The 13,869-nt window shown below is 48.0% G+C and overlaps 1 protein-coding gene across 1 annotated transcript in view; it reads right to left on the bottom strand.

The window, feature by feature from the left end:
- LOC142573173 (heat shock protein 60A-like) overlaps nt 1–13,869 on the bottom strand; it is a 36,131-nt gene that overhangs the window by 1,789 nt on the left and 20,473 nt on the right. Inside the window, exon 6 of the mRNA XM_075682744.1 lies at nt 8,754–9,089. Within this exon, the coding sequence (XP_075538859.1) occupies nt 8,754–9,089 (336 nt within the window). The remainder of the gene's footprint in view (nt 1–8,753; nt 9,090–13,869) is intronic.

The following is a 13,869-nucleotide window of genomic DNA, read 5'->3' as shown; positions in this document are numbered from 1 at the left end:
CAAACGGGCTTGCATCGAATAGTGACAGTGGCGACGGCAGCGATAATGTGGCAGGGCAGGCAGCCTCGAAGTTGTCCTTGCACGAGGGGCTCTGCAGATGATTCAGTCCCTCCAGCATTTATTTTTTGTGAGGGACCTGCTGTACTATACAGATCACCTGGATGCCTTTTGAGAAGAATGTTGGGAAACTTTGCATAAATTAAGCAAAGCAGGCAGACATATGGTTTTCTCATGCAAGCTAGTGAGAAGTATGTAGCGAGACGCACGTGGCCATCTCGCTCTAGCGTTTCTTCTAGATTTCTAAAGCTGAGAGGCTGCCGCGGCAACCTGCTTGCATTTTTAGAAAGGCCCCTTTGAGGCTACCAAAGCGATGCCTTGGCAGAGCTCGCACATCACCTGCTGCCTGTGACCCCTCTTTGCAGTTGTTATAGCCATGCCATTTTTGAACGCCGACAGCCGTGGCTTGTTACACAGGATCAGAGCATGCAGGAAGCAAAATTAAGCAGTTATACGAGTAGACACAATCAGCAGCCACAGCCGGATGGTGGAAGGTGGTAGGGAGGGGCACTGGCCTCTCTACCATTATAGTTTTATCACAACAGCTCTGCCACCCCCCATTCGGATTTTCTTCATGCAACCTGGTGATAACAATTATCGGTTATAAGAATCAAATTTTCGTGGCACTTGAATATTGTTATGAGTCTGTTCGACCATATCAGGGCCAACAAAATTTCAGACACCTTACATTGCCACTGAGATTAGCAACTACCGCCAGTGTCCGATATGTTGCCAGCACATACCCGAAACCATAAGTAGTGAAGCACACTACTGCAATTGCAATGTCCTAGTAAATTCAGTACTACAGTAGCCACTGACCACAGCCAAACCATAAGACAAACTAAGCCGAGCCAAGATTCTAAGTTAAAGCTATATTTGCATGTTTGCTGTGTTGTGTGCCCTGCACATTCGGAATACATTTCCGATGTGTTAGATAGCAGCATGCAATCAGGTGACTTCATTGTTGCTGCAACAAATGTTTTGTTACACTGAGTCACTATCAACAGCTTCTATATGGGACAATGGCCTATCTCAGCAATCATGAAATACCTGTTTTGCATCAGTTGAAAGCCTCTGTGCATGGCAGCTCGATGCAAAAGCAAGGTGCAGCCAGCCACGTCACAGCAGACAATAGCTGGGTGCGTCTCGGCCGAGTTTACAGTTGTGACCGCTGAGTTCACAGTTGTGACCGCTTTTCTTGGTGAGGGTGCCACTGCTCGGGGATACTTTCGTGACTTCGAGCCGGGGCTAAGCGGGCGCTGGTTCTCGTATTAGAATGTGTTTACCTCGTGCTCTATGCATTCATCTCGTGCTTTTTAGCGTGTGTGAGCAAGCTGGTTTGCATCAGAACATGTTTGCCTCGTGTGATATGCATTCATCTTGTGCTTTTCACGTGCGCGTGTGCGAGCAAGTTGGTTCGCGTCCGAACGTGTTTGCCTCGTGTGATATGCATTCATCTTGTGCTTTTCACGTGCATGTGTGTGAGCAAGTTGGTTCGCGTCCGAACGTGTTTGCCTCATGCAATATGAATTCACCGCGTGTTTTTTTGTGTGGGTGTATGAGCAACTTTGCCTGTGCTTGCTGTGCTTTGTTTAGGCTCTTCGGTGTGTGTGTGTGCCATATCCAGCCTCGTTCATGTGGTGCGATGCCGTGCAACTGTTGTGTGCCACTCTGTAAGCAAAATGCCAAAAAGGACCACACTGTGAAATAAGAGTTCCCCTGCGACTTAATGCGAGTACAGTAAAACCTCGTTAAACCGTACCCACTTAAACAGTAGTTGCGTTTTAAAAGTAGTAAAGTCAAATCCCCGACTCAGCGGCCATTAAACATAATGTGTTTCGTATCCGCATAAACCGTACCAGCTTACTGCGTACGCATCGGTTAAAACGTAGCGTTTGAACTTTTCGTCGCGCAACCACGGCGCTGCGCCGTCTCCATCGGGCGGCCCGGCAGAACAACACGCCTCAGAGATCGGAACAACGACCTCCAAGCGCCCTGTGTGTTTGCGCGTGAAGCCACATCAACATCAACATCATTTCGACGCGGTGCCAGAGAGCGTTATGGCGTCGTGCAAGCGAGGACTCGCGTCGTTCCGAAGCTTGGATAAAAAAGACGCCGGGTGCTCAGCATAGAAAAAAAATTAGACATCGTCCGTGCTATCGAACGTGACACGAAGAAGTCGGCGCTGACACGCAACAGGGATCTGCTGTTGACTACAGTGTGTGGCATTTGGAATGCGAAGAAGTTGCTCAGCAGCGCTGCTGCGACCGCGAAGATATCTCGGCTACGAGGTTCGACTTTTCGCCATCGTTGCCTCTGTTGTTGCCGAAGTGTCGACTAGCGACAGTGACGAGGATGACACGGAAAGCGATAGCACGGGCGATTCAGGCCCAACAGTGGCATAAGCTGCGCGTTGCGTCAGCCTCATGAATGCAATCGTCGCGACGACAATAGGGGCACGATAACGTAACTCTATTCCAAATGAAAATTATTCCAAACTCCGGCACCCGTAATGAAAAAGGCGCCCCCAGGACTTCTGCAGCACTACTGCGCACGTGCACAGTGAATACGTAACGCCAACGAGGAATCTGCCATGCGAATGTTTGCCGAGAAGAGGGGGCTGGCTGAAAAGCTGGCACGCAGCTTCAGTAAGTTTGAGGCCGCTGTCGTCGGCGTGCTAGGCCGCCGCGGCATCAAACGAAAATAATGCTGTTGTCGCGCGAAGTGAATAAATACAGTCGCCGACCGTTTATTCGGACCTCACGGGGACTGCGGAAATGTCCGAATAAACAGGTGTCCGAAAAAGCAGATTAAGAAAAAAAAAAAATGAAATCCTTTATTTCTACGCGCTTATTCGGGCTCGGCAGTAGGCTTGAAGAAATCGTGAATGCGAATCGTGAATCTCGGAGAGGGTCGTACGGTCACTATAGGTGGCTGAAAGCACAGTCACTGTTTGTGCACGCTCCGCATGCGACGGCAGCGTAGCACATGGTGCATCATCTTCCGACTCGGAGTCATCGTCCGGCGGTGCAGCAGAAACCTGACGAACGATCTTGCCGTCGTCCAGTTCTGCGCATGTCAGTACAGCAGTGTCAGCACTTGTGAAACTGTCAAATAAGACGGTGTCCGGAATCGCAATGCAACCACTGCACAGGTCTCGGCAGAACATTTTCCGCGTCAGTAGGGTGCACATCGGAAGGCGGCAAATCTTAGGCCTCCCGGCACCCGCTTGCCGGCATTCCCCAGTGAAGTCTGCGCGGGCACTGTCGACGCCGTTAGACACGACGCGACGTTGGATCACCGAAACCTCGACACAGCACACAAAGCAAACACCACCGTGCCGACACCAGTTGCACAAACGAAAAACGTAGCTCGCAGCGTCGTGCGCGAAGAAACAAATCAGCTGCTGGATTGTCTTGACATGGCTTACTAAGCTGAAACCGGAACTCCTGTAGAGCCACTCTATCGAACCAGGCAGAAACGATGATGATGAGCGGGGATTTCCAGTAGCGCCAGTTCGTGGGGTAGCAAGGAGGCTCTGTTCAAAACAAAAATGGCGTTCAGCAAGTCGAACTATGCGCCGGTCATAGTCTGTGCATGATGCTCTTGATCGAGTTGGCTCAAGGAGTGTCCGAAAAATCAGACGAGAGGTTGCAACGTGTCCGAACTTTCGGCAGTTGTTATACATTATGGTCTATGGGGGGAATGGCGGTGCCGCGAAGCTGACCGAATAATTGGGCATGTCCGAATTTTTGGAGTCCAAAAAATTGGTCGGCGACTGTACTGCATGTTTTTTCCCCTTTCATCGCACTGGCTCCGAGTTCCGTTTTCGACAGGTAAGTGGGCGATCTCATGCTATCCGGTTAAACAGTACTACCGTATAGTACATACCTTTCCTGAGCTCCGGCCAACTACGGTTTAACGAGGCTTCACTGTACTTTTGTATGTTCCGAAGCCTGTGCGTAACTTTGCCCTGCGTAATTTTATTTATATTGTTGAGACTTTGAGCAGGACCCTTCCTTGCCACAATCAAGTTGTTTCTTTATGAAACATATGACACTGGTTTTGAGGTGCCATGCGAATTGACCAATTCCAAAAACCTTTCTGTGCATGCACTAAACTGGCGCAACGCGAGTCCCTCTTGCGGTGGTTTTCGTAACTAGACTTGGTTGGAAAACAACGCTGGGCAACGTGGACACTCCATACGGTGTTGCTACGGAAAAACTAGTGGTTGAGCTTGTATTCTTTATTTTTTTTTGAGTATGCGGGTAATTGTGTCGCCTTTGGGTGCAAGAGTTACTACTAGGGAAACAAAAAGTCGAGCTCCTTCCGATTTCCATCTACAAAAATGTATGCGAAGAAGGCTCATGTGGATATTTGCAGCGAGGCATGCAAACCCGGTCGGCTCATTGAGGCAGCCAGCAGAGCATTCTTGAATCTGCGGGGCACACTTCACCACCGGCAAATTTCCTTTAAAAAACTCCGAGTGACCATCGTGTCGCAACCTCCCTCTGTCAAACGTACGCCAGCCGTCGAAGCTGATAAATCATACGGACTATGTGCCGACAGTGTTCATGTGCAGCAATACTCCAGGCGAGGCTGCATGAAAAGGCAAGAGGACTGCAAACTTAAATAGGCGAACGTGCTGTGAAAAAATTTGTATTGCTGCCCTGCGGTGGGTCACGATGCTACGTCACCATGCATAGGGGGTGTGAAAGGAGTGTAGGATCCCATCGGGGTGTTGATTCGAGTTCGCTCAGCTCTAAATAGTTCTGACCCTGTCACTAGTTTGGCTGCCTTGTTACTGTAGGCACTCGCATAAGGCCTACAACACGTCGTCGTGCCGACGTGAAGGTGGTTCGTTGTCTCTTCGGCTAGCTGAATATCCACCACTCATTTTCTGCGTGTTTTAACGTATGTACCACGGTTGGCCGTGTTTCATACGTTTCCTTGGTAGACACACTAACAGGACAGTGTGAGCCAAACCGCTCTTTTCCTTTCTCCCCCCTCTTTCTTTTTTTGAGCCAGCGATTTAGCACTGTGCTGCTTTGAGTTGCACGCAGCCACACTGGTAATAGTTTCGAATGTAAATGCAGCATGCGAGTTATTTTATGAAGCCGACGCACTAAATTGTACAGTCAACTGTATTTGCTTGTAACAGAAACATATTACATTGCTGTACAATAATGTGGTCCACTAGCAATTCCGCTTACTGAAAAGTTATCATAACCTGCAACTTAGAGGCAGCAAAAATGTGTTATTATAGTACAGTAGTTAATGATCTGAGCGTAAAGAAATTTGACATTTTAACAATTCCTAAAAGTGTCTAAACATTGTTGCTTGGCTGTATATAACATATGTTATCATACTTGCCAACCTGGTGAGATCAAAAATCGGGAGACTTTATTCGTGCCAACGGGGGAGGGGGGGGGGGTTCAAACTTTCAGGCAGTATTAGAGTCCTTTTGCAGGGACCTTGCAGTAGCAGGTTTTGCTCGCTTCAAAAATTTGTCTGAGTAGCTTTTCTCAAAACGTGGTCCAGACTGACGGCCCTTCATTAGCAGCAGGTGTCGGAGGGTTGTGCTGCACATTGATGAGCGGAATTCAGTCCTAGTTTTTTGCGCAGTGCAAAAATCCTCTCACACTCTGCCTTGCTATGCGGTATGACGAGTAAATCGAGCATCACCTTAGCAACTTGGTGAAACATGTTTTCCATCAGTGTTTTTCTTTTTTCCAACCATACACCACTGCACGTCCCACCTTTCTTCATTCAGAATGTGCTCTTGAAGAGTGTATGCCTGTAGTGTAGCAAACTCGGTTTCAAGAGCATCTAAAGCACCTACAGCAGATTCAATGGAATCTCGGGGCAGCAGTTGAGGGAAACTCTGAATAAAAAAACAGACTCGAGAGCAATGCCTAAGAAGTAAATTTCAGGTTCGCCACCTTTGCATTCTTCCGAGTTGCGTCAACATTCATAATGCTTGGCCTCGTCGCATTTCGGAAGCATTTTCCGTAGAAGAGGCCCAACATGGTGAGTGACACTAAGGGGCAGGTTGCGTTCGATGAGGAATCCCGTAAACAGGCACTCCACACGTATGACACTGTCGTCGCAGTTCTTCCAGAGAAAGTTCACTATGTTGTCTTGCTGCTCAGCGGTGCGCCGTGGAAACATGCAGTTTCAAGTTGCCTTTGCCACCGTGTGCTGACGTCGCATCTACACGTTGCACAAAATGCATAAGGTCCTCCTCCTTTTCTTGATGCCAAAAAGCACGGAAATCCAGAAGTATACGATCGCAAAAACTTCTGCAGATACCTTTTCTTGGGCTTTAATAGCACCATGGCATCAAGCACACGAGGATTGTAGCTTTACACGGTGCACCGCATACACACGGCCTAGCCAACACTAATCATACACACAAGCAGCAACGCCTTGCAAGCAGCAGCAACAAGATGCACCATGGAGGAAGGCCTACATGAAATGCAAGAGCTACATTGGCTCTGGCTTTGGTCGGCTTAATAGGCACCGTAGTCGGCTGCTTAGTTGATGATACCAATGGTGCTAGTGCGGCCGTTGTTGGTGATGCTGACGATTACGATGTGGCTTCAGATTTTGCAGTGCCGGTTTCGCATAAAACCATTATTGCGAGAACAGAGACCACTTTTCGGGAGATATAAGACAGTGATCGTACAATCGGAAAGTTCAGTTAAAAATCGGGAGTCTCCCGGGTGAATCGGGAGGGTTGGCAGGTATGTGTTATGTATAGGATAGGATGTATAGGAGCTGCCAACACAGGATCCGGTCATATACCACGCGGACACAACGTACTCGCTGCCCATCTTCATGGACGGCTTGCACATCGCTCGTACCAATCAGTCCACCTTCTCGATCAGCAGTGGTGAAGTTTATACGTTGATTTGCCAAATAGTATGTCATGTAATGCCCAGCGTCGATGCACTTGACGATCGGTCGAAGTGTTCGATGACAGACACCGCCACACGCCATAATTCGTTACAGAGCACTTCTGAGAAGTCCCGTGTGCTTCAAGTCCCGTGTCTTCTTCAATCATTACTCACGCACTGATTGAAAGCAATTCAATAAAGCACTGAAACGACGCAGAAAGGAGTCTGTATCGATACACGGAGCATGGACTGCATGCTAGCCTAGGCCTTATTTTTCAACCAAAGGCGTGGTGCGAGGTTCTACGTTTTCCCTGCAGGTGGCGCTCACAATTCTGGAATCACAATTTTGGAATTTTAACCTAGGTAGGACATTAGGCAGTATAATAGCAAGAGCTTGGTGGCGCAACCCACCGCCCCGTTCCAAAGGGGACGCTCATAACATCCAGTCCGACTGGTGCGGTCCCTTCCCATTGTCGTCGGCACCTGATCGAAGTAGCGAGCTGTAGCAAGTGCTCCAATGCGAGAGCCGATGCCTCGCTGCAAGCCTCGAAGGGCTGTATTTTCTGCGCTGTTGCCAGGGCCGACAAAAGCCGCTCGTGCGTAGCTTTTTTTCACCTCGACATTCGTCAACACTTTGGCGTCAATTCTTAGACGACCAGAGTTCGCTTCAGTGCAGTTTCCGCTGTCATTGCTGCCGCAGGGAACGCGATCAGTCGGCGCTGACGAAAACAGCTCGAGCATCACTTTTTCATGGGCACACTTTTGCTTCACTTCGGCATCCGTCAACACTTCAGTGTCAATTCTTGGGCGACCGGAGTTAGTTTCAGTCAATGCTTCAGTGCTATTACCACCATCACCGCTGCCGGAGGGAACACGATCAGTCTCAAAGATATCGCATGGTCGTGGCGCACCAACACTTCGTTGCCCAGAGCCGACCGAGGGATGTGATAACCGGTCAGGCTTCCTCCAGTGACCTTTCAGTTTTTTCCGAACGAAAGCATGCAGGGTACGATACTTTTTCACATTTCCAGGCATGGCAACACAATTCTCTGCTGAGACATAGTGCGTAGTACACGCAAGCCTTTCAAAATGGTGCCGGGCAGTATGAATACCTCAAGTCAGCTGCTCCTAGACAACCGGGGGGTAGCGCCATTTTGGTCCCATGCGTCGGCTAACCAATAGCAGTGGCCGCTGCTCTTTGTCTCTGAGGCCTTGTCTTTCGTCCAGAGAGGATGCTTGGGGTTGCTTACCGCAAAAAAAAGAAAAAGCTCGAAGTGCATCCTTTCGAATGAGCCCAAATGGCGCTGATTGAGCACATAGTTCTCGTGTAATAAAGATCAGAAATCCTGGGTTGTCTGTACTCAATTTAAAGAGCCAGGCACTCGGTTTTCGTTTTTTAAACTCTGATAACGATGGAAGTTGATGGCATTCGGCTACGAAAATGTGTAAATTGGTGCAGAATGAAGTCGGGAATGTAGATATAAGGCCAGCGAAAATTGGGTTTTTTGGCCAATTTTCGTTTCCGAAGTGGCGCGTCCCCCCTTAAAAATTCTTATTGCCAAGAATCTCCTGCATTCAATTAGAAAATATTCACCCCAAATCACTATTCATACATGCTTACATTATTGTATACAAGGAGCAATAAACGTTCTGCGTGTGTTATGCTTTCGGAGCTTTTTGGCTCCTTGGTGCAACTGGGACAAAAACAAATACAGATACAGTCTTGCAGCAAAGAACTCGTGCAAGCCTATCTATCGCAGGCTCTCAAAAAAGAAACTGGCTGCAAAGGGCACTCACCTTGGTCGGGTCAATGATACCGGCCTCGATCATCTGGACGTACTCGTTGCGCATGGCGTCGTATCCAAAGTCATCCTTGCCTTCTACTACCTTCTGGACCACAACAGCCGCATCGACGCCAGCGTTCTGGGCAATCTGCATGCAGGGTTGCTTGAGAGACTTGCGCACAATGCCCACGCCTGTACGCTGGTCCTCGTTGTCTGTCTTGATGCTCTCCAGTGCCGGCAGGCAGCGCAGCAGGGCAGTGCCACCACCTGGCACGATACCTTCCTCCACAGCAGCCCGTGTTGCGTTCAGCGCATCATTCACGCGGTCCTTCTTCTCATTCACCTCCACCTGTGTCGGCAAGGACAGGAAACAAATCCGTGCAATGTGCCTGTGAGGAAATCAATGCGCCCTCACCGCAGCCTAAAGAACAGCACCGAATCAGATTAGACTGGTGCAGGAGCATTCTTTCAAAACAATCAATTTATTTGGCAGAAAAGAGCTGATCTTAGTCTACAAAGTGAAAGCCAGTTTCATGGCGTTATTACGATGTCATAGGTTCCAAGGTACAGCAGTTACTCAATTCTAATGTGTACTAGATTTTCGTACACTAACAAATCATAAGTTCAATGCTGTCGATTGTTCACTAAGGGTCCTAGTGGCCAAAGCCCAACATAATGAGTTATCCTCGTAGAAACATGGCTGTTCAAATCGTGCCATGGCAAGATGCCAAAAATGGCAAGAAAGAACTCAGCATGAGACAAGGCAGCATTGTTCAGAGTTGGATGCTACTTTTACTTGTTTATTGCTTTGCTGAAAATGCCTTCCAGCCACTGACGTTAGAAAGACTGGAAGCGACTGGTCGGTGACTGATTGGTCACCGAGGTTTTCGCAAGTACGGCTGTACAGTGCAATCTACTTATACCAATATTACATATAACAATGTATCGGTTATAACTATGAGTCGGCTTAAGGGTATCAACTTATGCATTAGCACCATGACAAAAAAAAAAGACAACATTTTATTCATCGCACATCAGATATAACGATCAAAATTTTGCCTTCTGGATGGAATTTTCCATCCAGAATATTTGACATTTCCGTAGCTAAGTTCACCTTTAATGAACGACGCCGAGACAGGGCAAAAAGATTGCCTACACGAATTTTTATTTGTCGCCAGTACCGCGAAGCATGTCCCGCCCATCACCAACTGCGAAAACCACAGAGAGCATCGCGAGTTGGCACAGCGGGCCACAATATGGTGCCAGCCGCTATGGGTTTGCAATCAAGAAATATACTGTATTTGCTCGAAGCTAGGCTGGCACCGATCTTAAGCTGACCCCCGTAGTCCAAAGCCAGAAAAAAAAAAAAATTGCCTCGAATGTAGGGGGGGGGGGGGGGGAATCAAGGACAGCGTTGACAAAATGAAAGTAGCATTAATTGAACATGAGCATGGTGAGCTCATTCTACATCATTGCTGCTGGGTCCAGTAAATGCCACCCTTGTTGCGGCGCACGTAAAAGTCATCTCACCTTGTCCCCTCCAACGACAGACGTTTTTCTCATCAATACCGAAGTCCCACCCGGCTTGAACGTTTTATGATGCCTTTGTGGCTAGCACAACTTTTCTTTTGAAGTGGCACTGTAGTGGCATTCGCTTTTTTGGTGCCACTATGATAATACAATGCCACATGCCGATACATTACAGGTCAGAATGGCGATGTCACTCAAGTACTTCAGCTGGCTACTGGCGCGGCTAGTAGTAGCTGCGAAACGGACTTTTCTAGATGGTGCTACCTATGCACCATTTTTATCAATTTCAATGCGTTTATTTAACATCCTTGAATCTCAGCCCACCTTAAAGGGACCCTGAAACGATTTTGTACAAACGTACTGAGTCCTCCTGATCATTAATTGACGCATATAAGTGCTCTGCATAAAGCGTGTAATTAATTATAAGGTTTTAAAAATGTACATCGCAGCTGATCGCAGCACACTGCTTGGCGGAAATTTCAGCTGCCCCTACCCATATCAGCCAATTGACGTCGCATGGGCGAGCTATCCGATTCGCTACTTAGGGCGCGTCATCTATAATTTTTCCACCTTTATGGTGAACAAATGATGTTCATAATAGTTGGAATGTTAGTCAATTTGTTTTTATAGAAAGAAAGTAACAAAAAGAGAATGCACACGAACAATTTTTCACTACATTTAAGCACTTCCGGCACACAGCAAGCGTTGTCTGCTTGTGTTACAACATGCTCCATTTTGACGAGAGCTCCGCGGTCAGAGTCAGTCTCAGTCATTTCTCAAGTTTCGCCTGAAATTCATCTAGTACATGTCGTATAAGGCATCATTGCGGCTAAAATACTGATATTCTTGGTACGAAATTAGCAATATCATACCTGCCAACCTGAAGATTTGGAAATTCGTAAAACTATCACGGCAAAGGGGGGGGGGGGAATGAAAGGAGGTGATGAGTGGCAGCACTTTTTTTAAAGGACTTACCTTTTGTGACAAGCTTACTCACGTTTTCACAACTGCAAGTTAAATTTGTGTCTTGGAGAGTAAAGAGCGAAAACTCCACTGGGGCTCAATTTATTTTTGCAATGATTTTGCTGTTGCTGACTTTGCCTGCTTCAGAAACTTCTCCATGTAGGTTTGCTCAAAGCAAGTACCACTCTGGTGCCCCTTGACCATCGGTAGACTTTCGAGTGTTTACTCACACACAGATGAGCGAAATTGAGTTTTTTTCACAGTGCTAAATATTCTCTCCCATTCAGCATTGCTGTGGGGAATGGAGAGAATACCCAGCATAACCACCGAAATTCTGTGGAACCCGAGCGATCCAGCGACACTTCGAACGCTTCCTAAGTGCAACCACTGCACATCAAACCTTGGCTCATTCAATGTGTCGACTGGTACCTGATATGCTTGCCCGTTGGCAAACTCTACTGCAAGTGCGTCGATTGCTTCTTTTGATTCGCTGCTCTGCTGGGGTAGGATAGCAGGCAACACCATTATAAAACGATGTATGCTGTTGAATGAAGCAATTTCCAGAGCTTGTACTTGAGCAACTTCAGCCATCTTGAGAGTGACGTCTTCTAGCGGGAATTTGTGGCGAATGTAACTGCATGCTGCCGTTAAGTGCAGACGTACAGCAGAGAAGAACTGCTCTCTCTCAATGCAGCTTAGTGTCCAAACCACAGAGTCGGTTGTGCTGCCATTGACTATGTCTTCATTACCTTTCTGGTTCTCTGCAGCTACACAGTCAACTTCCAGCAATTAATGACATGCCTTGACAACACCTGTGTGAATAAATCTAGTCAGGAGATTGTCGAAAAGGCGGTTCAAGAGGCCCCTCAGTACATAAATCTGAGGAGCCTGTGCCTGAGGAAGGCAGTTTGCCTTCTCAAAAAGTACAGTCGCCGACCGATTTTCTGGACTCCAAAAATTCGGACATGCCCGATTATTCGGTCAGCTTCGCGGCACCGCCATTCTCCCCATAGACCATAATGTATAACAACTGCCGAAAGTTTGAACACCTTGCAAGCCCTCGTCCGATTTTTCGGACACTCCTTGAGCCAACACGATCGAGGGCATCATGCACCGACTCTGACCGGCGCGTAGTTCGACTTGCTGAACGCCATTTTTGTTTTGAACTGAGCCTTCTTGCTGCCCCACGAAGTGGCGCTACTGGAAATCCCCAATCATCATCATCGTTTTTACCTGGTTCGATAGAGTGGTCGTAAAGCAGTTCCGGTTTCAGCTTAGTAAGCCATGTCAGGACAATCCAGCAGCTGATTTCTTTCTTTCGCGCACGACGCTGCGAGCAGCAGCACGTTTTTTGTTTGTGCGACCGGTGTCGGCACGGTGGTGTTTGCGTTGTGTGCTGTGTCGAGGTTTCGGTGATCCAACGCGGCGCGTACGGAAACATCGCGTCAAGGGTCTAATGGCGCCGACAGTGCCCGCGCAGACTGCGCTGGGGAATGCCGGCAAGCGGGTGCCGGGAGGCCTAAGATTTGTCACCTTCCGATGTGCTCCCTACTGATGCGGAAAACATTCTGCAGAGACCTGCGCAGTGGTTGCATTGCGATTCCGGACACAGTCTCATTTGACAGTTTCACAAGTGCTGACACTGCTGTACTGACATGCGGAGAACCTGACGACGGCGAGATCGTTCGTCAGGTTTCTGCTGCTCCGCCGGACGATGACTCTGAGTCGGAAGATGACGCATCATGTGCTACGCTGCCGTCGCATGCGGAGCGTGCACAAGCAGTGACTGTGCTTTCAGCCGCCTATGACCGTACGGCCCTCTCAGAGATTCAGGCTTATCTGATTGCGCGTGAACGGAACAGCGTGCAACGGCGCACTCACGATTTCTTCAAGCCTACTATTGAGCCCGAATAAGTGCGTGGAAATAAAGGATCTCATTTTTTTTCTTAATATGCTTTTTCGGACACCTGTTTATTCGGACATTTCCGCAGTCCCCGCGAGGTCCGAATAAACGGTCGGCGACTGTATAACATTTTGGAGAAAAAGACAGAATACCCCATTCTGCTCAGATGACAAAAAAATAAAACAGGCGCTCCTCACGGGTCACGTGGCTGGCTTCCCCAGAATCCTTGGTATGGAGTTCCAGTTTTGCTTGAGGTCTAGAATGAGCTCCTTTCCGCTTTAGCGAGAGTTCATTGCCGTCGGTGCTTTTTTTTTTTTCCCCGAGGCCTACAGCAGTCTTGCGAAGATGTGTAGCAGACTTTGGGGTCAGTGCAGGGTTCTTGGGGTATTTGCAAGAAAATCTTTGGAATTTAATATGACTCCAAAAACAAGATCTGCTTATTGCACTGCTTTGTTTCAGATAAAAAAGAAAGAAGAATCTTAGTAGTGGTTTCTACTGGTCGACCAGCCCCTTCCCTTTCCCAACAACAGCCAAAGTGTTGGCGAATGCTTCAACGTCTTTCTGACCTTGGCATCATGCATCTTTTGGAACTCTAAGTCGACCTTTCCGTTTCAGGCTTTTCTCTAGGTAAAAAAAAAATGTCAACCAAAGCCTCATCAACCTTTACAAAAAGACATGAAGCTCCTTTTTGGGCGGCCAAGTTGACGAGATGGCACGGGCAACCAAGCCCTAT

This window comes from Dermacentor variabilis, chromosome 2 (genome assembly GCF_050947875.1).
Source record: "Dermacentor variabilis isolate Ectoservices chromosome 2, ASM5094787v1, whole genome shotgun sequence".
In the NCBI taxonomy this organism is placed as follows: Eukaryota; Metazoa; Arthropoda; class Arachnida; order Ixodida; family Ixodidae; genus Dermacentor; species Dermacentor variabilis.
This window is presented reverse-complemented; position numbering and strand designations above follow the sequence as displayed.